Source organism: Mobula birostris, chromosome 2 (assembly GCF_030028105.1).
Source record: "Mobula birostris isolate sMobBir1 chromosome 2, sMobBir1.hap1, whole genome shotgun sequence".
NCBI classification, from domain to species: domain Eukaryota; kingdom Metazoa; phylum Chordata; class Chondrichthyes; order Myliobatiformes; family Myliobatidae; genus Mobula; species Mobula birostris.
In genome coordinates this window covers 136,836,445-136,863,406 of record NC_092371.1, presented here as the reverse complement: position 1 = coordinate 136,863,406, position 26,962 = coordinate 136,836,445, and the positions used below count along the sequence as shown (strand labels likewise).

At 44.8% G+C, this 26,962-nt stretch overlaps 1 protein-coding gene across 5 annotated transcripts in view; it reads right to left on the bottom strand.

Annotated features, from left to right (window-relative positions):
- LOC140191556 (phosphofurin acidic cluster sorting protein 1-like) overlaps positions 1-26,962 on the bottom strand; it is a 294,121-nt gene that overhangs the window by 110,977 nt on the left and 156,182 nt on the right. For 4 of the 5 annotated variants that reach the window (XM_072249058.1, XM_072249050.1, XM_072249084.1 and 1 more), the window contains exon 2: positions 24,694-24,781. The exons of the other annotated variant lie outside the window; for it this stretch is intronic. In XM_072249058.1, coding sequence (XP_072105159.1) covers positions 24,694-24,781 — 88 coding nt within the window. The remainder of the gene's footprint in view (positions 1-24,693; positions 24,782-26,962) is intronic. 5 annotated transcript variants of the gene reach the window in all.

Here is a 26,962-nt window from a genome sequence, read left to right as displayed (position 1 = left end):
TTGATGGCTTCCCTGATGTACCTTCTTTAGTTTGGCCAGTCTTGAATCAGGAACGTTCCTGAAATCAAAGTTGCTGGTGAACGCAGCAGGCCAGGCAGCATCTGTAGGAAGAGGTGCAGTCGATGTTTCAGGCCGAGACCCTTCGTCAGGACTAACTGAAGGAAGAGTGAGTAAGGGATTTGAAAGTTGGAGGGGGAGGGGGAGATCCAAAATGATAGGAGAAGACAGGAGGGGGAGGGATAGAGCCAAGAGCTGGACAGGTGATAGGCAAAAGGGGATACGAGAGGATCATGGGACAGGAGGTCCGGGAAGAAAGACAAGGAGGTGGGGGGACCCAGAGGATGGGCAAGAGGTATATTCAGAGGGACAGAGGGAGAAAAAGGAGAGTGAGAGAAAGAATGTGTGCACAAAAATAAGTAACAGATGGGGTACGAGGGGGAGGTGGGGCCTTAGCGGAAGTTAGAGAAGTCGATGTTCATGCCATCAGGTTGGAGGCTACCCAGACGGAATATAAGGTGTTGTTCCTCTAACCTGAGTGTGGCTTCATCTTTACAGTAGAGGAGGCCGTGGATAGACATGTCAGAATGGGAATGGGATGTGGAATTAAAATGTGTGGCCACTGGGAGATCCTGCTTTCTCTGGCGGACAGAGCGTAGATGTTCAGCAAAGTGGTCTCCCAGTCTGCGTCGGGTCTCGCCAATATATAGAAGGCCACATCGGGAGCACCGGACGCAGTATATCACCCCAGTCGACTCACAGGTGAAGTGCTGCCTCACCTGGAAGGACTGTTTGGGGCCCTGAATGGTGGTAAGGGAGGAAGTGTAAGGGCATGTGTAGCACTTGTTCCGCTTACACGGATAAGTGCCAGGAGGGAGATCAGTGGGGAGGGATGGGGGGGGACGAATGGACAAGGGAGTTGCGTAAGGAGCGATCCCTGCGGAAAGCGGGGGGGGGGGAGGGAAAGATGTGCTTAGTGGTGGGATCCCGTTGGAGGTGGCGGAAGTTACGGAGAATAATATGTTGGACCCGGAGGCTGGTGGGGTGGTAGGTGAGGACCAGGGGAACCCTATTCCTAGTGGGGTGGCGGGAGGATGGAGTGAGAGCAGATGTACGTGAAATGGGGGAGATGTGTTTAAGAGCAGAGTTGATAGTGGAGGAAGGGAAGCCCCTTTCTTTAAAAAAGGAGGACATCTCCCTCATCCTGGAATGAAAAGCCTCATCCTGAGAGCAGATGTGGCGGAGACGGAGGAATTGCGAGAAGAGGATGGCGTTTTTGCAAGAGACAGGGTGAGAAGAGGAATAGTCCAGATAGCTGTGAGAGTCAGTAGGCTTATAGTAGACATCAGTGGATAAGCTGTCTCCAGAGACAGAGACAGAAAGATCTAGAAAGGGGAGGGAGGTGTCGGAAAAGGACCAGGTAAACTTGAGGGCAGGGTGAAAGTTGGAGGCAAAGTTGGACGACTGCATTGGCGCTGCTTCCTGCACTCTTCCTTCAGTTAGTCCTGACGAGGGGTCTCGGCCTGAAATGTCGACTGCACCTCTTCCTACAGATGCTGCCTGGCCTGCTGCGTTCACCAGCAACTTTGATGTGTGTTGCTTGAATTTCCAGCATCTGCAGAATTCCTGTTGTTTACGTTCCTGAAATAATCTCTCTTTCCTCATGAGAATCACTTGCTGCTATGGAGCTCAGAGTTGACCACCAGTCTGGTGTCAGATACACAAACACTGTGGCTCACTCCTGCGAGCTGGTTGTATATAACTAAAGCCTCAGGATGGAAACCTTGACTGGGGAGAGGAGACATTGCCTGGCTTGCATTGCCAATGAATGATCTTTTTAGAGTCACTGCTGGCATTGCTTTAGTGGTTTTGAGGTACCTGCTGTTGCCAGCACATACAGGAAGCAGGGATCACTGCTATATGGTAAACCTGAGTAAAAGATCTGCTAAGTCAGAGGTCTGGGATTCTTTGGACGTCAAAGCAAGATCAAGGGATTGATTGTTGGCTTCAGAATGAGGAAATTGGGAGAACTTTAAAAGGATTCAGTGGTGAAAAGGTTGAGCAGCTTCAAGTTTCTGGCTGTCAATATCTCAGAGAACCTATCCTAGGTCCAAAACATAGATGCAATTTTGAAGAAGGAATGCCAGCAGCTCCAATTTGTAGGACATGGAACATATAACAGTATAGTACAGCACACACTTCAGTCCACAACATTGTGCCAACCTTTTAACCTACTCCAGGATCAATCTAACTCTTTCCTTAGCTTTCCATTTTTTTTCATCCATGTGTCTACCTAAGAATCTCCAATATATCTGCCTCTACCACCACCCCCGACAGATCATTTCACAAGACGATAAGAACGTAAGAAATAGGAGCAGCAGTAGGTCATCCGGCCCACCCAGCCTGCCCCGCCATTCAATAAGATCATGGCTGATCTGTCCATAAACTCAGCTCCATCTATCTGCCTTTTCCTCATAACCCTTAATTCTCTTACTATGCAAAAACCTACCTGTTTCTTAAATATATTTAATGAAGAAGCCTCAACTGCTTCCCTGGGCAGAGAATTCCACAGATTCACCACTCTCTGGGAAAAACAGTTTCTCCTCATCTCCATCCTAAATCTTCTCCCCTGAATCTTGAGGCAATGTCCCCTAGTTCTAGTCTCACCTACCATTGGAAACAACTTTCCTACTTCTATCATATCTACCCCTTTCAAAATTTTATATGTTTCTATAAGATCCCCTCTCATTCTTCTGAACTCCAGACAGTATAGTCCCAGTCAACTCAATCGCTCCTCATAGGTTAACCCCTTCATCCCTGGAATCAACCTGGTGAACCTCCTCTGCACTGCCTCCAAAGTCAGTAGATCCTTCCTCGAGTATGGAGACCAGAACTGCACACAGTACTCCAGGTGCGGTCTCACCAGTGCCCTGTATAGTTGCAGTATAACCTCCCTGATCTCAAATTCAATCCCTCTAGCAATGAAGGCCAACATTCCATTTGCCTTCTTAATAACCTGTTGTACCTGCAAGCCAATTTTTTGCAACTCATGAACAAGCACTCCCAAGTCCCTCTGCACAACAGCACGCTGCAATCTTTCACCATTTAAATAATAATCTGCTCTTCCATTATTCCTTCCAAAGTGGATGATCTCGCATTTACCAACGTTGTATTCCATCTGCCAGATCTTGGCCCTCTCACTTAACCTATCTATATCCCTCTGTAGACTCTCCACATCCTCTGTACAATTTGCTTTTCCACTCAGTTTAGTGTCATCAGCAAATTTTGCTTCACTACACTCAGTCCCCTCTTCCAAATCATCAATGTAAATGGTAAACAGCTGCAGGCCCAGCACCGACCCCTGCGGCACCCCACTCACCACAGACTACCAACCGGAGAAACACCCATTTATACCAGCTCCCTGCCTTCTATTGGTTAACCAATCCACTATCCATGCCAATACACTTCCTCCGACTCCATGCATCCATATCTTATTTATAAGCCTCTTGTGCGGCACCTTATCAAACGCCTTCTGGAAATCCAAGTGTACGACATCCACCTGTTCCCCTCTATGCACTGCACTCATTATGTCTTCAAAGAACTCCAGTAAGTTTGTCAAACAGAACCTGTCCTTTCTGAATCCATGCTGTGTCTGTTTAATGGAACCACTCCTTTCTAAATGCTTCGCTATTTCTTCCTCAATGACAGCTTCAAGCATTTTCCCCGACAACAGATATTAAGCTAACTGGCCTATAGTTGCCCGTCTTTTGCCTACATCCTTTTTTTAAAAAGTGGCGTGACATTTGTTGTCTTCCAATCTGTTGGGACCTGCCCAGAGTCTAGATAGTTCTGATAAATGATTACCAACGCATCTACTATAACCTCTGCCAATTCCTTCAGCACCCTGGGATGCATCCCACCAGGACCAGGGGACCTATCTACCTTCAGGCCCTCTCGTTTACTCATCACTATCTCTTTAGCGACAGTGATTTTATCAAGGTCCTTATCTCCCATTTCATCCGTAACATCCTTCTTTGGCATATTAGATGAGTCCTCCACCGTGAAGACCGACACAAAATAGTTGTTCAATGCCTCAGCCATTTCCTTATCACCCAATATCAATTTCCCCTTCTCGTCTTCCAAGGGACCTATGTTGACTTTAGCCACCCTCTTCCGCTTTATATATTTATAAAAACTTTTGCGATATGTTTTTATATTTTGTGCTAATTTACTTTCATACTCTATCTTCCCTTTCCTTATTTCTTGTTTAGTTCTCTGCTGCTTTTTAAAGTTTTCCCAATCCTCCAGTCTCCCACTACTCTTTGCGATTTTGTACATGAGCTTTTAATTTGATACTATCTTTTATTTCCTTAGTTATCCAAGGCTGGCTCTCCCCACTCTTACTGTCCTTACTTTTGACTGGAACATACTTTTGTTGAGCACTGTGAAAAATGTCTTTGAAAGTATTCCACTGTTCCTCAACTGTCCTACCAAATAGCCTGTGCTCCCAATCCACATTAGCCAACTCCTCCCTCATCCTGTTCTAGTTTCCCTTGTTCAAGCATAATACACTAGTTTTAGATCTAACTATTTCATCCTCCATCTGAATGCAAAATTCAATCATACTATGATCAGTCTTTCCAAGAGTACCTCTGGCTACAAGATCATTAATCTTACCTGTCTCATTGCACAGGACTAGATCTAAGATAGTATTTTCCCTTGTAGGTTCACTAACGCGCTGCTCAAGAAAGCCATCACGGATGCATTCTATGAAGTTCTCCTCAAGACTTCCTTGACCAACCTGATTCACCCAATCTATGTGGAAGTTAAAATCCCCCATGACAACAGTCGTTCCATTCTTACAAGTCTCATTTATTTCTTGATTAATCGCCTCTGCCACTGCAATATTTTTATTAGGTGGCCTATAGACAACACCCACCAGTGATTTTTTTTCCCTTTACTTAATCTCTACCCAGATGGACTCAACATTCTGCTCCGTAGATCTTATATTGTCTCTCACAATTGCCCTGATCTCATCCTTAATCAAGAGCGCCACCCCACCTCCTCTGCCTTCCTGCCTATCCTTCCGTATTACCTGATACCCTTGGACAGGGGTCCCCAATCTTTTTTGCATCGCAGACCAGTTTAATATTGACAATATTCTTGCGGACCGGCCGACCAGTGGGGGGGCGGTGGTGTTCATATAGGGTTAAACTCACCTCAGCATGTCTTTTACAGTTAGGGTTGCCAACTTTCTCACTCCCAAATAAGGCACAAAAGTAGCAGTCAAATACCAGGACACTTTACCCCAGGAAAGACTACCAGGACCATGAAGCCTTGCGCAGGCACCTGTGTGCGCATGTGCGTATGTGCCGAATTTTTTTCCCACTAATCGGTTTTGCCTTCATCTTCCCGACTATACCGTACATACATTATTTCTACTTTATATAGGCTGTGTATTTATCATATCATTCCTGCTTTTACTATATGTCAGTGTTATTTATTTTCAGTTTTATGTGCTATTGGTATGATTTGTTAGGTTATTTTTTGGGTCTGGGAACGCTCAAAATTTTTTCCATATAAATTAACGGTAATTGCTTCTTTGCTTCACGCCATTTTGGCACAAAAGGTTTCATAGGAACGCTCTACCTTAACGGGGGAAATACGGGACAAACCAATTTAGCCCAATATACGGGATGTCCCGGCAAATACGGGACAGTTGGCAACCCTATGTTCAAGTTCAACAGTGCATGACAGGGAATGAGGAAAGGTACAGCTGACTCATATCGTTTCCTCACAGCCCGGTAGCACATGCTTTGCAGCCTGGTTCCGGTCTGCGGCCTGGTGGTTGGGGACCACTGCCCTGGGATATTTAATTGCCAGTCATCTCCACCTTGCAACCAGGTTTCTGTAATAGCCACTAAATCATATGCCTTGGTACTGATCCATGCCACAAATTCACTAACCTTGTTTCTAATACTACGGGCATTTAGATAAGTGCCCTTGTACTCATTGTCCTTTTAGAATCTAGTGACCTATACGATTTTAGCTTTTTACTTTTATACACTCTACTCTTACTTTTTTCTTCACTAACTCTACCTTTGGTCTCTGCAGCACTTCCCTCTCCTTTTCTGTGTGGGTTCCCATCCCCCTGCCATATTAGTTCAAAGCCTCCCCAACAGCACTAGCAAACAATATCCCTAGGACATTGAACCCGGTCCTGCCCAGATGTAGACCATCCGGATGGTACTGGTCCCACCTCCCCCAGAAGTGGTTCCAATGCCCCAAGAATCTGAAACCCTCCCTCCTGCACCACCGCTCAAGCCACATATTCATTCTAGCTATCCTGCTATTCCAATTCTAGCAAGCACATGGCACCAGTAATAAGCCTGAAATGATTACCTTTGAGGTCCTACTCTTTAATTTATCTCCAAGCTCCCTAAATTCAGCTTGCAGGACCTCATCCCGTTTTCTTCCTATATCGTTAGTACCTACGCGCACCACGCCAGCTGGCTGCTCACCCTCCCCTTTCGGAATGCCCTGAGCCTCTCCGAGACATCTCTGAACCTTGCACCCGGGATGCAACACACCATACAGGAGTCCCGTTTGCAGCCACAGAAGCTCCTCCCTATTCACCTTACCATGGAATCCCCCACCACAACAGCTCCACCATTCCTTTTTCTTGCCCTCATGCGCAGCACAGCCACCCATAGAGCCATGATCCTGGCTACTGCTGCCTTCACCTGATGAGTCATCTCCCCCAACAGACTCCAAAGCGGTATATCTGTTTTGGAGGGAGATGACCGCAGCAGACTCCTGTACTACCTTCCTGCGACTACTCTTCCTGTTGGTTATCCATTCCCTATCTTTTCTTAGATCCTTAAACTGCGGTGCACCCACCACTCTCTGTGTAAAAAAACTACCTCTGACATCCCCTTATATTTCCTTGCAGTCACTTTAAAATTACGCCCTCCCGCCATTTCCACCCTGAAAGAAAGAGTTTGAGGAGATTTAGAGTGTCATCAAAGCTTCCTGGAAAGTTCTATAGATGTATGATGATCAGCATTCTGACTGGTTGCATCATAAGCTGGTATGGAGGCTTTAATTCACAGGATCGCAAGAGGCTGCAGAGGCTGTAGGCTCAGCCATCTCCATCACCACTACAACCCTCCCCCAACTGAGGACATCTCCATCACCACCACATCCCTCCCCCCACTGAGAACATCTCCATCACCACTACAACCCTCCCCCAACTGAGGACATTTCCATCACCACTACAACCCTCCCCCAGCTGAGGACATCTCCATCACCACCACATCCCTCCCCCCACTGAGAACATCTCCATCACCACTACAACCCTCCCCCAACTGAGGACATCTCCATCACCACTACAACCCTCCCCCCCCCACTGAGGACATCTCCATCACCAGTACAACCCTCCCCCAACTGAGGACATCTCCATCACCACTACAACCCTCCCCCCACAACTGAGGACATCTTCATCACCAGTACAACCCTCCCCATCACTGAGGACTTCTCCATCACCACTACAACCCTCCCCTCCCCCCACTGAGGACATCTCCATCACCAGTACAACCCTCCCTCCCCCCACTGAGGACATCTTTAAGTGGTGCCTCCAGAAGGCAGTACCCACAACTAAGGACCCTCACTACCTGAGACATGCCTCCTTCTTGTTACCAGCATCGGGGAAAAGGTGCAGGAGCCTTAAGACCATACTGAATGATTCAAGAACAACTTCTTTCGTTCGACCATCTCATTTCTGAAACGTTCATTAACCCGTGACTACCAGCTCGTTATTCCTTTGTTTTGTTGTTTATTTAGAGATACAGTGCAGAACAGACCCTTCCAGCCCAGCGAACCACACCACCCAGCACCCCACCTACTTAACACTAACCTAATCACAGAACAGGGGACGGGTGAGTACTGGGCTGGATATCCTGCTCACTTAAGGAAGGTGAAGCGTCTTCCAAAGCCTCTCCTTTCCAGGTATATGATCACCGCAGGATCACTGTTCGGCTTGCCATGCAGGTCAGACACATACGGCTTCTCTTGACTACTGTGCCCACAGCAGCACTTTCAGATGGCATCCCTGTTCTTACTGAGTTTGCTATGTCATGGCCAGCGGTATAACTGGGTTGTCAGGCTGGGCTCATCAGACTTGGTTGGCAGCCATCCTAGGAGAAGGATTACTCCGATTCCAAAGCTAGGTATATAGGACTCGTTAGCCTTGCCAGGCAGTCTGGCTAGAAGGAAAACTTTGAAAACTCAACCTACGGCATTGTGCTTGCCACTGTCGCCGCAGCTCTCCGTGCCATTGTGGAATGTCCCCGGCCTAAAGAGTGGAATCGGTCCATGCGCACTGATCCTCACTGTAAACCTACAGTGAAAACAGTCCTGTGGTGATGGAGAAGGACACCTCTGCAGTCGCCAATGATGGCGCAATCTCTCCTGAGGTCCCTTCTTCCCTCCTGATCTTTGCAAGCAAAGACCAAGCCATCATCAGTCACAGAACAATTTAAAATGACCAACTAACCAGTACATCTTTGGACAGCGGGAGGAAACCGGTATACCTGGAGGAAACTTCCGTAGTTACTGGCGAGAATGTACAATTCCTTACAGATGACACCAGAATTGAACTCTGAACTCCGAAGCCACAAGCTGTAATAGTGTCATGCTAACTGTGGCACCGTATTATTAATTTATTTTTGTAATTTATGTTACTTTTATGCCTTTGGACTATACTACAGGTGCAGACAATAAGTTTTATGTCAGTGATAATAAATCTGAAGCTGATTCGAAAGCTGAACTCTCTGAGACCACTGCAGCTCTATATTTTGGCTGAGAATTGAATACGGTATACTATGGATACTTACACCAACAAGGTTTCAGAAGGATTCGGTTCTGCTTGTGTGGCTTTTAGAGGCACACAGCTGTGTGACATGAACGTTTCACAGCAGTGCATGGGAATACACCATTCTTTGTCAGAAGACACATGCCATGCCTCAGGGAAAACAAAGCTATTAATCAGACCTCAAGGAAGGCATCCCAGACTTTGAATATGGGAACATGTTGGAGGAATGGAACTTTTTCAAAAAGAGCAAGCCCTCCCATCCCTTCATGCCATGTCTTTGCCGACAGCAAAATACATCAAAAGGCATTGTATTTTGTTTTTACTTGTGGAATCCTGCTGTGTGAAATGCCAGAGATTTGTACAACACAGAAACAGGCTATTTGGCCCGACACATCCATACCAATCATGGTATCTATTTACGCTAATCCATTTGCCTGCATTTGGCTTGTACCTCTTTACTCTTTTCCTCAACAATTTGCCCAAATGAAAAACTAATTACTACAGTTTAGCAACACTTTGACCACTTTGCACTAGTTTTTCATGTAAAAATTCTGTATAAAGTATGTTTAATTTGTTTTTCTTGTGAACGCTGCTGATATGATGCTATGTGTCTGAGTTATTGCTGCAAGTAAGTCTTTCATTTCATATGATAAAAGCTCAACTTTGAAAAATTAAAACTATTTCTTCAACTGGTTTCATTATAAGCGAATTTATTCTGAAGTATCGCTAAGAGATGGCAAGGTTGCACTTTGTAGAATGTCCATATTCAAGAATACAAAGAAACTGGTGTGAAAGGTTACTAAATTAGAAATGTAGATATGTAGTAGATAGTTCTAAACCACCATTCAGATGTTGCCAGTATCTCTTTATGGCACATTACAATGCATGACTTAAGAAGCCCTTAAATTCAAAGATGGTCAGTTTTCTGCAACCATCAGAATTGTCAAAATGAAACAAAGAAATAGCTTGCTCTTAAATTACTTATCATTAAATCTACTCAGGCACCTAGCCCAAGGAAGTGACTGGGATCCAGCTTTGATAAGCTCCTTAGTCTGCAGGCTGTTTGGCTTCACATAAAACTCCAGAGACCAGCCCATTATTTGTATGCTGTTAGAAATTATTTGTATTTCTGCCCTCCTCAGTGCATATAAAAGACACTAGGTGAAATAAAAGAACAGGGGAGTCATTTCTGCCTGCGATCAGGGCAGGGTAAGGTTATTGATAATGTTTCTGGCTTTTGCAACATGTTGGAAATCACTGTGAGGAGCATTCAATGGGGAAGGCAAGGTCAAGGAGTCAGTGTGAAATCTGTTTGTCCTTCACCCTCGCCAGATCCTTACCCTATCATTGAGTTGTCTCCTCCCTGTCTCTTATTTCAATTCTGGCATTTCTCAGTTCTTACGGATATTCAACTTGAACTATAATCTCAGTTTCTCTTTTCGCAGATGCTGCCCGAGCAACTGAGTAATTCCAGCATTTGTCATAGAATCATACAGCATGGAAACAAGTCCTTTAGCCAGCCCACTGCCCCATGCTGACTGAGGTGCCTGTCCGAGCTAGCCCCAATGTGCCTCCATTTGGCCCATATCCCTCTGAACTTTTCTATCCAAATAAACAGATTTTTCTGTGTAAATATATTTTAACCATAATAACTGTCCAACTTCCTCTGGCACTCATTCCAAATACATAAAACTGCTTATGTAAATATTTTGTTCCTCAGGTTCCCTTTAAATTTATCCCCTTTACCATAAGCTCTAGCTTTAGATATCCATGCCATGCAAAAAACTGATCATTCATCTTTTCTATGCCTTTCATGACTTTATATACACGACTTAATAAGGACACATCTCAGCATCCTGCACCACAGTGAAACGTGACATTCACTCGGTAGATCTGTCCTAGTTTATCTTCCCAAAATGAAACATTTTCACTTCTCCAAATTAAATTCTACCCCCCATTACTTGTCCCAGTTCCCTAGTTAATCTAGATCCTGTTCTAATTTTAGATAACCTTCTATGCTGTCCACTATGCTGCCAATTTTGGTGTCATCCACACACTGTGGACCCAATACCGAACCCTTCAGCTCACAGGGGACACCGCACCAATCCCTTCCAGCACAGTGTGAACACCGCACCAATTCCTTCAGCTCACAGGAGACACTGTACAGATTCCTTCCAGCACGGTGTGAACACCGCATCAATTCCTTCAGGAGACGCCGCACCAATCCCTTCCACCACAGTGTGGACACCGAACCAATTCCTTCAGCTCACAGGAGACACTGTACAGATCCCTTCCAGCACAATGTGGACACCGAACCAATTCCTTCAGCTCACAGGAGACACTGTACAGATCCCTTCCAGCACAGTGTGGACACCGCACCAATTCCTTCCAGCACAGTGTGGACATCGCACCAAATCTTTCAGCTCACAAGGGACCCCACACCAATATACTGAGCTCACACGAGACACCACACCGATATATTCAGCTCACAGGGGACACCGCACCAATCCCTTCATCGCACAGGGACAAAGCCCCGACGCCGCCATCACACAGGGACACAGCCCCGAAACCTTCATCACACAGGGACACAGCCCCGAAACCTTCATCACACAGGAACCACAGCCCCGATACCTCCAGCACACAGGGACACAGCCCCGATACCTGCATCACACGGGGACACAGCCCCGATACCGTCATCGCACAGGGACACAGCCTCAATACCTTCAGCACACAGGGACACAGCCCCGATACCTTCATCACACAGGGACACAGCCCCGATACCTTCAGCACACAGGGACACAGCCCCGATACCTTCATCACACAGGGACACAGCCCCGATACCTTCATCACACAGGGACACAGCCTCGATACCTTCAGTACACAGGGACACAGCCCCGATACCTTCATCACACAGGGACACAGCCCCGATACCTTCATCACACAGGGACACAGCCCCGATACGTTCATGACACAGGGACACAGCCCCGATACCTTCATCATACAGGGACACAGCCCCAATACCTTTATCACACGGGGACACAGCCCCGATACCTTTATCACAGAGGGACACAGCCCCGATACCTCCAGCACACAGGGACACAGCCCCGATACCTTCATCACAGAGGGACACAGCCCCGATACCTCCAGCACACAGGGACACAGCCCCGATACCTGCATCACACAGGGACACAGCCCCGATACCTGCATCACACAGGGACACAGCCCCGATACCTCCAGCACACAGGGACACAGCCCCGATACCTGCATCACACAGGGACACAGCCCCGATACCTGCATCACACAGGGACACAGCCCCGATACCTTTATCACACAGGGACACAGCCCCGATACCGTCATCGCACAGGGACACAGCCCTGATACCTGCATCACACAGGGACACAGCCCCGATACCTTTATCACAGAGGGACACAGCCCCGATACCTCCATCACACAGGGACACAGCCCCGAAACCTCCAGCACACAGGGACACAGCCCCGATACCTCCAGCACACAGGGACACAGCCCCGATACCTTCATCACACAGGGACACAGCCCCGATACCTCCATCGCACAGGGACACAGCCCCGATACCTCCATCGCACAGGGACACAGCCCTGATACCTCCAGCACACAGGGACACAGCCCCGATTCCTTCATCACACAGGGACACAGCCCCGATTCCTTCATCACACAGGGACACAGCCCCGAAACCTCCAGCACACAGGGACACAGCCCCTATAAGTTCATCACACAGGGACACAGCCCCTATACGTTCATCACACAGGGACACAGCCCCGATACCTCCATCACACAGGGACACAGCCCCGATACCTCCATCGCACAGGGACACAGCCCCGATACCTTCATCACACGGGGACACAGCCCCGATACCTTCATCGCATTCATCACACAGGGACACAGCCCCAATACCTTCATCGCACAGGGACACAGCCCCGATACCTTCATCACACAGGGACACAGCCCCGATACCTTCATCACACAGGGACACAGCCCCGATATCTCCATCGCACAGGGACACAGCCCCGATACCTTCATCACACAGGGACACAGCCCTGATACCTTCATCACACAGGGACACTGCCCCAATTCCTTCATCACACAGGGACACAGCCCCAATACCTCCAGCACACAGGGACACAGCCCCGATACGTTCAGCACACAGGGACACAGCCCCAATACCTTCATCGCACAGGGACACAGCCTCAATACCTTCATCGCACAGGGACACAGCCCCGATACCTTCATCACACAGGGACACAGCCCCAATACCTCCAGCACACAGGGACACAGCCCCGATACGTTCAGCACACAGGGACACAGCCCCAATACCTTCATCGCACAGGGACATAGATTGTCTGGAGTGAACCATTTCTCTTTGAAGCTGAGAATGCAGGAATTCTTTGTTTCCCTCCAATACAGCAATCTTGCCCTTAGGATCTCAATCTTGTTCTTCAAAGACTACATTTGTTAACAAGAGTTATCGCCTGGCTTGGAGTCCTCCTCTCCTTCCTCTCTTACGGCCTTGGCAATGTACCTTTGCCCGCTTAAAGGTACCATGCTTGAGATTTAAGTGCGCAGAGTTCTTCATTTTGTATTTTGCAGAGATTTGGTTTGTATTCCACCATCAAAACTTAGGGAATGTGTTAAAAAACATGCAGTCCATTTAAATCTGACCACGGCCAAGTCACAAGCACAACAGTCATTTAAGGTCACTGCAAGTCATTATTTAAACTACAGTCTTACTGTGTAATTACTTGAAAAGCGTAACACCCAGAACGCCAGGTCTGATCCTGACCTCCTGGGCAGTCTTGATGGACTTTGTACATTTTATTTGTGATCGTGTGCGTTTTGCCCTGGTACTCTGGTTTCTTCTCACATCTTGAAATTGTGCAGGTTGGTGGATTAAATGACAGTTCTTATTAACCCCTAGTATGTAGATAAGAGGTAGAGTCAGGGTGTCATTGATGAGTTTGTGGGGAGAGTAAAATGGGATTGGTATAAATTTTACCTGATAATTGAAAGTGTTGATGGCTGAAGGGTATGTTTCAGTGCAGAGAGATGTAGTGACATTATAGAATTACTTCCCAAATCTTTTTCTACATATAGTCCAGAGTGGCAAGAACTACCAACCTTGCTGTAAATTTAAGGCTTTCTAGATATGATTCCAAGATACTGCAAGGGTCACTACCACAAATGTCAGGCCTTATCAAAGTAGTTAGGACAAACTCCTTTACTTCCCAATCTTGCATTGCAATTTCTTTTTGTCATACTCCTGAATGGTCTCAAAGAAACTGAGGTGAATATAGGGCCAAGGTCACACTATTTGGTCTCATTGCAGGAACCATGTTTACACACATTACGGGAGGATCTTGATTGCCTAAGTGAGTGGGCTGAGGATTGGCAAATGGCTTTCAACCAGATGGCATAGATTTAAGGTGAGAGGTGAAGGATTCAAAAGGGACTTGAGGGGCAACTTCTTCCCATAGGGGGTAGTTGTATATGGAATTTACAGCCAGAGGAAGTGGTTGAGACCACTGAAAAGATTTGGAAAAAATGCATGAATAGGAAGGAATTAGAGGGTCAAATGCAGTCTATGGAACTAGTTTAATTCGCTTCATGATTAGCATGGAATAGTTGGCTTGTAGGCCTCTTTCCATGCTGCATTGCTCTATGACCTTTGTTCTTTGACTTCAAAAATCTGCATGATCACTGATACATCACATACAACTTACAAATTCTCTCTTATCTTTCTCCCCCATCGCCTTCCCACCTCTTAAAGACCTTTTCTCCAGACTCCTTTTCCTCGCACCCAGGTGATCCTCTCCACGATTTTCATCACTTGACGGAGAACAATCACGATCCCTCAATTACAACACACTCCCTCAACAAAAGGTCACTGTACAAAATCTCTTTTTCACCTTTGCCATAGTGTCCTGCTTCAAGTGGTCACGTGTTCCAGTTTTTGATGAATTAATATTTTACAACGGATCAACATAAGCTTGCAGTATCTGTATACAGTACTTATGTTTCTGTCTCATCTGAAGAAGTCTGTGGTTTTTACACTGGCCTTATCAGTCACCTCACAACCCACAAAAATAGAGTGAAGTAAGTCATCGTCAGTCCCAAAGGACTGCCAAAGAAATTTTTGTCTCCATTTATCAAGAGCTGAGTGTGCTTCCCTCAAAGCGAAGAGGAACAGTATGGAAGTATTCAACATTATGGAGTTCAAAAAAAGTAAAGAAACATTAAAATTACAGAGCAATGAAAGGGTCCAGCATGGACACAATAAATCAAATCACCTACGCAGGTGACCGTCCCACACTTTTCCTACGCTATGTCAACAACTGCATTGGTGCTGCTTTCTGCATCCGCGCTGAACGCAGCGATTTCATCCACTTTGCCTCCAACTTCCACCCTGCCCTCAAATTCACCTGGTCCATTTCCAACACCTCCCTCCCCTTTCTCAATCTCACTGTGTCTATCTCCGGAGACAGCTTATCCACCGGTCTATTATAAACCATCAGACTCTCACAGCTACCTGGACCATACCTCGTCCCACCCTGTTACTTGTAAAAACGCCATCCCCTTCTCTCAATTCCTCCGTCTCTGTCGCATCTGCTCTCAGGATGAGGCTTTTCATTCTAGAATGAAGAAGATGTCCTCCTTTTTCAAAGAAAGGCGCTTCCCTTCCTCCACCATCAACGCTGCCCTTAACTGCATCTCTTCCATTTCATGCACTCCCGCTCTTACCCAATCCTCCCGCCACACGACCAGAGATAGGGTTCCTCCTGTCCTCACCTACCACCCCACCTGACTCTGTGTCCAGCACATAATTCTCCGATACTTCTGCCACCTGCAACTGGATCTCACCACCAAACATATCTCTCCCCCACCCCCCCACTTTCTGCTTTCTGCAGGAATCGCTTCCTATGTAACTCCCTTGTCCGTTCGTCCCTCCCCACTGATTCCCTCCTGGCACTTATCCTTGCAAGCGAAACAAGTGCTACACCTACACCTTCTCCCTTACTATCATTCAGGGCCCCAAACAGTCCTTCCAGGTGAAGCGACACTTCACCTGTGAGTCTGTTGGGGTTATACTGTGTTCGGTGCCTCTTGTATATTGGTGAGACACAACGTAGACTGAGAGACTGCTTCACTGAGCATCTATGTTCTGTCCGCCAGAACAAGTGGGATCTCCAAGTGGCCACCCATTTTAATTCCACTTCCCATTCCGATATGCCCATCCATGGCCTCCTCCACTGTTGGGATGAGGCCGCACTTAGGTTCGAGGCACAACACCTTGTATTCCATTTGGGTAGCCTCCAACCTGATGGCATGAACATCTATTTCTCAAACTTCCAGTAATGCCTCCCCCACTTCACCATTTCCCATCCCCTCGTCCCTGTCTCATGTTATCTCCTTGCCCACCCATCACATCCCTCTGGTGCTCTTGTCCACCCTGCCTTTTTGCTTCCTTCCATGGCCTTCTGTCTCTTTCACCAATCAACTTCCTAGCTCTTTGTTTCATCCATCCCCCTCCAAGTTTCACCTATCGCCTGGTGTTTCTCTCCCCCCCCACCTTTCAAATCTACTCCTCAGCTTTTCCTCTCCAGTCCTGACGAAGGGTTTCAGCTCAAAACGTCGACTGTTCTTTTCTCCATTGATGCTGCCTGGCCTGCTGAGTTCCTCCAGCATTTTGTGTGTGATGCTCGGATTTCCAGCACCTGCAGACTTTCTCGTTTGTGAAAATCAGGTTTATTATCGCTGACACAAGTGTTATGATATTTGTGATTTGAGGCATTAGTACAGTGCAAGAGCATGAAAATTACTATAAATTACAAAATAAATAAATAGTGCAAAAAGGGGGAAAGAGTGAGTCATTTCAAGTTCCTGGGTGTCAACATCCAGAACCTAATCTGGATACAACCTATTGCTGCAGCTATAAAAAAGGCAAGAGACAGTGGCTATGTTTCATTAGGAGTTTGAGAAGATTTGGTTTGTCAACTAAAACACTCAAAAACTTCTACAAATGTACTATGGAGAGCATTCTGACTGACTGCATCACTGTCCGGTATGGGGGGGTGGTGGGGGCTACTGAACAGGACAGAAGTAAGTTGCAGAAACTTGTAAAATTAGTCAGCTCCATCATGGGTGCCAGCCTCCACAGTATCCAAGACATCTTCAAGGAGCGGTGTCTTAGGAAGATGGCATCCATCATTAAGGATTCCCACCACCCAGAACATACCTTCTTCTCCTTGTTACCATCAGGAAGGAGGCACAGAAGCCTCAAAGCACAAATTCAGCGAATCAGGAACAGCTTCTTCCCCTCTGCCATCCGATTTCCGAATGGACATTGAACCCATGAACACTACCTCATTACTTTTTCATTTGTTTTTTCTGCTACTTAGTTTAACTTAAATATTTAATATATATAAACATACTTAATGTAATTCAGTTTTTTCCTCTATATTTATTTATCATGTATTTCACTGTACTGCTGCCGTAATGTTAACAAATTTCACGACATATGCTAGTGATATTTGGATTATGGAATAGATGGCTTTGTGGCTAAGTTTGCTGATGATACAAAGGTAAGTGGAGGGGCCGGTAATGCTGAGGAAACAGAGAGTCTGCAGGGAGACTTGGATGGACTGGGAGAATGGGCAGAGAAGTTGTAAATGAAATACAATGTTGGAAAGTATATGGTTATGCACATCGGTAGAAGAAATAAACAGGCAGACTATTATTTAAATGGGGAGAGAAATCAAAGTTCTGAGATGCAATGGGACTTGGGAGTCCTCGTACAGGATACCTTTAAGGTTAACCTCCAGGTTGAGTCGGTAGTGAAGAAGGTGAATGCAATGTTGGCATTCATTTCTAGAGGAATAGAGTATAGGAGCAGGGATGTGATGTTGAGGCTCTATAAGGCACTGGTAAGACCTCACTTGGAATACTGCGTGCAGTTCTGGGCTCCTTATTTAAGAAAGGATGTGCTGATGTTGGAGAGGGTTCAAAGAAGATTCACTAGAATGATTCCGGGAATGAGAGGGTTAACATAGGAGGAACGTTTGACCACTCTTGGACTGTATTCCTTCGAGTTTAGAAGAATGAGGAGGGACCTCATAGAAACATTTCGAATGTTGAAAGACATGGACAAAGTGGATGTGGCAAAGTTGTTTCCCATGGTGGGGGAGTCTAGTACGAGAGGACATGACTTAAGGATTGAAGGGCACCCATTCAAAACAGAGATGCAAAGAAATTTTTTAGCCAGAGGGTAGTGAATCTATGGAATTTATTGGGCGGCAGTGGAGGCCAAGTCATTGGGTATATTTAAGGCAGAGATTGATAGGTATCTGAGTAGCCAGGGCATCAAAGGTTATGGTGAGAAGGCGGGGGAGTGGGACTACATGGGAGAATGGATCAGCTCATGATAAAATGGCGGAGCAGACTTGATGGGCCGACTTCTGCTCCTTTGTCTTATGGTCTTATGGTCTTAGTCAATTTGTCTCCTTCCAGTATTTCCAGGCTTCTTCCAAGTGTATAATTTTCGTTTGGGTTATTTGAACCATGTGTTTGCTACCATCAGCTCATACTGTTCACAAAATTGTATAAATCTTCCCCCTCTCATTTCTCTCATCTAAGCTATACTGACCAATGAGATCCTTGTCTTGCACATTGCCTACTCTAGCATTCAGATCTCCCATAATGAAAAGTACATCAGAGCCCTTTGCATTTTTTAAAGCAGATTCTACGTCCTCATAAAACCGTTCCACCTCTTCATCCTCATGTTCACCTGTTGGTGCATACACTTGGACTATCGTCACATCAAAAGGCTTTTCTTTTAATTTTACCGTTATGACTCTATCAAATATGGGCCAAAATCCATCCATTGCATTGTAGATTCTCTGTTTCATAATAATTCCAACACTATTGGCATGGCTCTCTCCTCCAGAGTATATCATCGAAAAATCATTCTTGTCAACTGTTCCAGCCTCTGTCCAACGGACTTCGCTTATTCCCATACTATCCAGCTTCATTCGAGATATCTCAAGAATTGCATTATCAAGCTTCCCCGCTTGATACATTGTTCAAACATTCCATGTCCCTATCCGTAAGATACTTCCCCTAGTTTTTAGTCTATCATTAGCCAATGCCACACGTACTTTCGGATTTGGTGTGCCGCCTTCATTCCCAACAGACCTACAATTCCCAAGGTCGTTATCTTCTTCTTTGTGGCTGTGTACAGCAGAATCGCTCGCAAGGGGCCCAGGTTCATCTGCACAACGCATGTCTCTTCTAACTAAGTGCATAGCATACGATTCATAAGAGGGAGATACGTGGTGAGGCTTTAATCTCTTTCACAGAAGATGGCCGTTGGCTCACAAGGAGCTCATCCGCCCTTTGTCAGGTCTTTTCCGAGATTCCTGGATTACGAAAAAGCTTTTGACCGAGTCAATCATGAACAGCTGGTCAATTGCTAGAACTCATTGAGGCTGGATGGGAAAGATGTTCGACTGATTGCACGTCTGTACTGGCATCAGAAGGCAACTGGTGGTGGGAATTCACCGGAAGCTGAGATCCAAAAAGGGGTTCGCCAGGGCTGCATTATCTGCCCTTTATTATTTAACATTTACTCAGAGGTAATCTTCAGGGTGTTGAAGGATGAAGCTGGTGTCCAAATTGGTGGAGTAATGGTGAACAACTTGAGGTATGCAGATGATTCAGTGTTGTTAGCCGAGACGGAGGACAAGTTACTCAGAATAGTAGATAAGATAAATGCTGAAGAAGAATGATTTGGAATGAAAATAAATGCTGCAAAGACGAAGATGATGGTAGTATCACGAAGAAAGAAGTCCCCAAAATCAGTATCAAAATTAACGGCGTAGGCATAGAGCAAGTCAAGAAGTTTGTGTACTTGGGGCAGATGGTCACAGAGGATGGGAAATGTGATACAGAAATTAGACGAAGAATTGAGATTGCAAGATCAACGTTCTGGAGCCTGAGTGACGTGCTGTGTGGCAAGAGGTTGGACTTTGGGCTGCGTTGTAGAATTTGGAAATGCTACGTCCAGAGCAGTCTATTGTATGGAGTTGAATCGTGGACCTTATGCAAGGAAGCGTAATGGAGGCATTTGAAATGTGGTGTTTAAGGAGAATGCAGAAAATTAGATGGGTGATGAAGGTCAGTAATATGGAAGTGTTGAAGAGAGCGAGGAGAGAAAAGGAATTGCTGAAGAACGTGCAGAAAAGGAAGCTGGAATATGCCGGGCACTTGTTAAGAGGTGGTGGACTGCAGAAATTGTTATTGGAAGGGATGATAGCTGGTGGACTACAGAAATTGTTATTGGAAGGGATGAAAGAAGGAAAGAGGGAAAGAGGAAGGCAGTGAACCACTTGGTACGATAATGTGAGGCAATGAACTGGGTTGAGTTATGCTGAGGCCAGAAAAAGAGCGCAAGATTGAAGAAGATGGAGGCGCCAACCCCAGATTCAGGACGGCACCTACTGACTGACTGACTTATGGTCTTATGATATTAAAACCTGATTCTGATTCTGAATAACAGAGTAGTGTTCATGGGCTCATGGACTGTTCAGAACAAACTGACAAAACCATAGTCACTACACTTCAGCAACACTATGACACTTTGATCACTCTGCACTGAAATGGACTTTTTTTTTATCCTAATTGTGTTCCTTCTTGTAAAATATGTATACAATTTATGTTTACGATTTTCTCACGAATGCTGCTTATATAATGCTATGTGCCTGTGATGCTGCTGCAAGTAAGCTTTTCATTACACCTGTGCACGTGACAATAAACTCAACTTCGAAATTCCCCTATCACTGGAAGAGCTACATAAACACTGTGGTTATTGAGGCTCAGTATTATGATTCACCAGAGCCTTTGCAATAACCAAAAGGCAGAAGTCAGGAGTGTGAGAGAACACTCTCCATTTGTCAGGATGTGCATAATTGACTTGACTGGCACCCTTCTACAAAACCATTCATTCCATCCACCTGTAGCTATAGTGTGCAAGCACACAAAAGGAATTGCAGTTACCTGTCAAAGTTCAAAGTAAATTTATTATCAAACTACATATATGTCACCATATAAAATCCTGAGATTCATTTTCTTGCAGGCATTAACAGTAAATAAAAGAAACACAATAGAATCAAACAACAGGAAAGACAACAACCAATATGCAAAAAAACTGCATATACAAAAAGAAAGGGAAAAATAATAGTAATTGATAAATAAATAAATACAAAAGCAAATACACAATCAATAAATATTGAGAACATAAGATGAAGAGTCATTAAAAGTTAGTCCATAGGTAGTGGGAACAGTTCAGTGATAAACGAGCAAAGTTGAGTGAAGTTATCCCTTTTGGTTGAAGCGCCTCATGGTTGAGGGGTAATAACTGTTCCTGAACCTGGTGCTGGTCCTGAGGCTCCTATGTCTTCTTCCTGATGGCAGCAGTGAGAGGACAGCATGGCCTGGATGGTGGCGGTTCTTGATGATTGATGCTGCTTTCCTGCGACAGCTCTCCGTGTAGATGTGCCCAATAGTGGGAGGGTTTTACCCGTCATGGACTGGGCCACATCCATTACTTTTTGTAGGCTTTTCCATTCAATGACATTGGTATTTCCATATGCAAGCTGTGATGCAACCAGTCAATATACTCTCCACCACCCATCCATAGAAGTTTGTCAAAGTTTTAGATAACAAACCCGAATCTTCGCAAACTTCAAAAAAAAGGTAGTGTCATCACCATTCAGCCTTTGCAAAGGCATACACATGCTGGACCCAGGACAAATACTCTGAAATTATAACACAGAGGAGTTTATAGTTGCTGACCCTCTCCACCTCTGATCCCCCGATGAAGGATGACTCATGGACCTCGGGTTTCCTCCTCCTGAAGTCACAGGGGGCTAAGCACACAGCTTTGTGGTGCACTTGTGCTGAAGAAGATTGTGGAGGAGATGTTGTTACCAATCCAAACTGACTGTGGTCTGCAAGTGAGGAAATCAACGATCCAATTGCACAAGGAGATATTGGGGCCAAGATCTTGAAGCTTATTGATTAGTTTTGAGGGGATGATAGTATTGAATGCCATGCTAGAGTCAATGAAGAGCATCCCGATGTATGCATCTTCGCTCTCCAGATATTTCAGGGTTGAGTGAGGGTTGAGTACCTGCTATTGATCGGTTGTGACCGTAGGCAAATTGAAGTGGATCCAAGTCACTTCTCAGGAAGGCGTTGATATATTTCACCATCAACTTCTCAAAGCACTTCATCACAGTGGGTGTAAGTACTACTGGATGATCGTCCTTCAGGCAGGTTACCACATTCTTCTCAGGCATCGGTATAATTGAAGCCTGCTTGAAGTAGGTGAGTACCTCAGACCGCCAAAGTGAGAAGTTAAAGATATCGGTGAACACCCCAGCCAGTTGATCAGCACAAGTCTTTAGTACTCGGCCAGGTACCCGGTCTGGGCCCAATGCTTTCCATGAGTTCACCCTCCTGAAGGATGTTCTCATGTTCCCCTCAGAGACTGAAATCACAGGGTTATTGGGCTCTATGGGAGTTTGTGAAGGTGCTTCAACATCTTGATGGTCAAAGTGAGCATAAAAGGCATTAAGCCCATCTAGATGCCAAACCCGGTTGTCACCTATATCGCTTGGTATCACTTTGAAAGGAGGTGATAGCATTCAAGCCCTATCACAGCTGTTGAGCCTCCTTCAGTGATTTAAGTTTGGTCCAGAATTGCTACTTCGCATGTGAGATAGCTTTCCAGAGATCATACCTGGACCTCTTGTATTTAACTTGGTCACCAGACCTGAGTAGCACTGACCTGGCCCTCAGAAGACTGCAAATCTTCAACACTTGAACAATGCTTCCCAACTTCACAATCCACTAGCAAGAGGACTACGGTATCAGCCTTAAATACACATACAGTCATAGTCATACAGCACTGAAACAGACCCTTTGAATCTACACCAACCAAGATGTTTATCTATCCAATCCCTGCATTTAGCCCATATCCCTCAAAATATTTTCCATCTATTTGTTCATCTAAACATCTTTTAAACATAATTTATTCACCTCTACAATGTCCTTTGGCAGCTTGCCCCATACACCCACTACCCACTGTGTGTGCACCTCAAGTCTCTTTTACATCTTTCCCCTCTAGTTTCAGACTCACCTACCCTGGGAAAAAAACTGAGACCATCCACCTTTTCTACTTCCCTCATGATCTTATGTACCTCCATAAGGTCACCACTCAGCCTCCTATGCTCCAGGGAAAAGAAGAACCAGTCTGTCCAAGTTATCATTTTAGTTCAAGCCTTCAAATCCTGGCATCATCCTTGAGAATCTTTTCTACACCTGTTTCCAGCTTAATAACATCCTTCCTATAGCTGGGCGACCAGAACTGAATATAATACTTCATCTGGTCTCAAGAATAGCTTGTGCAGTTGCAACATGATGTCCCAGCTCTTGTATTCAACTGCCCTGACAAATGATGCAAGCATACTGAAAGCCTTCTTCAGTATCCTGTCTACCTGTGTCGTTATCCAGAATTGGGTATTTGCCGCTCTTACTTGGTTGTTACTGGATCTAATTGCTGGAACTCCCACCACATCAGCATAGTGGGAAGACCAGAAAGCCTGCTGTGATTCAATAAAGCACCTCACCACCTCATCTCAAGGGAAATTAGTGAAAGACAATAAATATTGGCCTTGCTGGTGATATCCACAACTCAAAAATGAATGTGAAAATACATTATCGTTTGTAGGTGCTTGCGGCATAAAAGCTGACTGCAGCATCTTGTATATCACAGCAAAGTCTATTCTTCAAAAGGTAAAATTCAGAGGCTATCAGATGTCCCGTGGCTCTGAAATAACCTTTAGGAGGCAGGTATTAAGTGGTTTGCAAATGCCTCTCACACAGATTGGTTATCTTTAGAGAATGCATGAGCAAATTATATACATTAAATATGTATGCTGTGGTGAACAGCTTGATTTTTCACAGCCTTCCTGTTTTTTTGCGACTGAGGCTCTAATCTTTAGATTAAACAGCCCAAGACCACACCATCCAGTATATGAGCCGAGCACAAACCCTTGGCAGCCTTTCTGTGATAATGCTTTGCTATCTTCTTCTACATCTAAATTAAATTGCTTCCACTTGGAATGGAATATTCTTGTTATTCAGAAAGAGAAACAATCAGTCCACACCTCATGCCTCTCCAAATTCCCTATAATCCAGCTTCCCTCTTTAAGAGATCTATTTCTTATTAGTTGCATCTTTGAGAAAAGAAAATGAGTTTAATTACCATCAAAACCATAGAGATGTATTTATCAGGAACTACTGACAACCAATTTGGTTATAAAAATCTCACCTACTATCAGCCATACAGCATCTAGCAGCAACTCGTAGTCAATTTTAACAAAGCTTGTATATCTTAACGTCCTGTCTGACGATTTTCTTCGGCTGTTACAGCAGTAGAAATGTTCAGATGGTTGCACCTGCTCTCATATCCCACTTTATTGCACAACAAAACCTTTACCTCTTTTTAATCACTCTTTCTATCCTTAAATACTCAGACCAATTAATACTCCTTCTCTCTGCTAGACAGCCTTGGATATATTCCCTTTCTCCTAATGCTTCTTTAATTAGCCTGCTGATCCATTTGGGAACAACGGAACAATTTTCTGTTTGCTGCTTTTTTTTATTCTTGCTACCAATCAAAAGCTAAATCATATGCCGGTGTCTCCTTTAGATAAAGATGTTGAGAAGCCTACCTGCATTTTAACACCAATTACCACAGAGTTCAGATCCTTGTCAAGTTCTTTCAGTACAGTAAGTTTCTTCAGTGTGAGACTGCACAACCTACAAAGAGATGAACAAGAATTATTTACGATTAATCAGGCATATTTCTGTATTGTACTAACTTAATGCTTGAGGTGTGAGTTGAAGTCTTAATATGATATTGAAGCTCAACATCACAGCATCAGAGAAATGCTGCAGCAAAGGAGGACACCATTAGGTTCATGGATCAATGTTAGCTCCCAGCACAGCAATCTCAGAGAGCTTCCCCAAGACAAAGACTGTGAACAGGTAAATGTGGCAGCTCTCCTTAGGTTGACGATCTTTGTGAGCCCATTTCATGCTTCTGGCAGAGTCGATTTTTGCCAGAGGACTCCCAAAAGCCTGGACTGCAGTAATTCCTACTGAGGATCAGCACCATGTTATTTATGCCATTGGCCTTCACAACAATTAATGATCTGTCATTGGCTGCTCTTTAAGTAATACTAAGCTAAAACCTGACCTAAAGGTGAGCAGTTGCTCTCTTCTTGTTCTCTCTTTTCACAAAAGTCACGCTTCAATAAACACGTTACATCTCAATTCTAATGACTATTAAAGACCTGGACTGCACTGCATGACAGAGAGGTTGAAGCTGGATTACTAACAGCAGGTAAGAACTGGATTTGAATCGCTTAGGTATAGAAGGTTATGGACCAAGTGCTGGGAGATAGGATGCCTCCTGGTAAGCATGGACAGGATGGGCCAAATGGTCTGTTTTCCTGCTGCATGACTCTACGATTCTAATGGTTGCAATTAACTCCATTGATACTTTGATATTAAATTTACTTTGAACTTTGAGCAACTTTACTACCTCAGGACACTAAACAAATGTAGCACGTCCCCTTTAACCCTGACCAGTTTTTATCAATGCAGCATATAAATCATCCTATCCAGATGCAGCACAGCTTGGTGTGGCAGCTGTTGTGCCCTAGTCTGCAAGAAACTGCAGAGTTGTGGACACTGTTCAGCACGTCACAGAAACCAGCTTCTCCTCCACGGACTTGGGCTACACTTGCTGCTTCAATAAAGCAACCAGCAATCACAATCAAAGACCAAACTGCCCTGGGTATTCTCTCTCCTCCCCCTTCCCAATGGACAGAAGAGAAAAAAGACAGAAAGTACTTATCACTAGGTAGAAGAATTGCTTCTACCCACTGTTCTATTTCCTTCTACTACTTCAGTGCACTCTTGCAATGAGTGATCTGACTGGATGCCATGTAAAACAAATTTTGTCACTATACCCCAGTACGTGTGACATTCTGTTTCAAGGCGAATGGCCCCAGCTTCTCCATTCTATCCACATGTCCCCTATTCCTAGAATCACTCCAGTGAATCTCTTTTACACCCACTCCAACTGCTTTCACATCTGTCCTAAAAGGTGATGCATAAACTGGTCACACTTCTCTGGCGGTGCCTGGAACAGTTTATAGAGATTCATTATGACATCCTTGTTCTTGTCCTCTCTGTCCCTATCTATAAATGCAGAATCCTTTTGGGGGTGCTTTTCTTGTTACTTACAATGATTGTTGCACATAATACCCTCAAATTATCTGTTTATGCCATCTAGTTTATATTTATTTATATTAGTTTTGATTGCAACATTTAAGAGAAGTTTGGATTAGTACATGGATGGGAAGAGCATGACCATTTATGGTCTAGATGCAGCTCAATCGGACTAGGAAGAATAACAGTTTAGCACGGACTAGATGGGCCGAAGGGTCTTTTCCTGTGCTGTAGTGCTCTATGACTCTATTGCTCTCCTTGTCCCTGGGACCTAAATGTGGTAATCTTGTAGTAGAATGGTGGAATATAATATCAAAGTAAATTTTATTGTCACATGCACAAGTGTCATGAAAAATGTACTTACAGCTCAATCACAAGCGCACAGCATAATATAAGGAGCATTCACCAAAAAAAAACATAAATTATACATAACCTTGTCAAGAAAACACAATTAGAACAAAAAGTAATTTTAGTGCAGAGTGGTCATAGTGTTGCTAAAGTGTATTGAATGCTCAGTGGGAGAATTCTTGATTGTTTCAATGTAACATTTTTTGAGTTTACTTTCACCTGCCACCTTCCATTCATTTCTGTTTTATATCTACATAAAGTCTATTAATATCTTCCTCTTAGTTCATTAAGCCTCCAGATTTTGTGTTGTCAACCAAGTGGAAGTTGTGCCCTGTATGTCTATGTCTTTAAGAA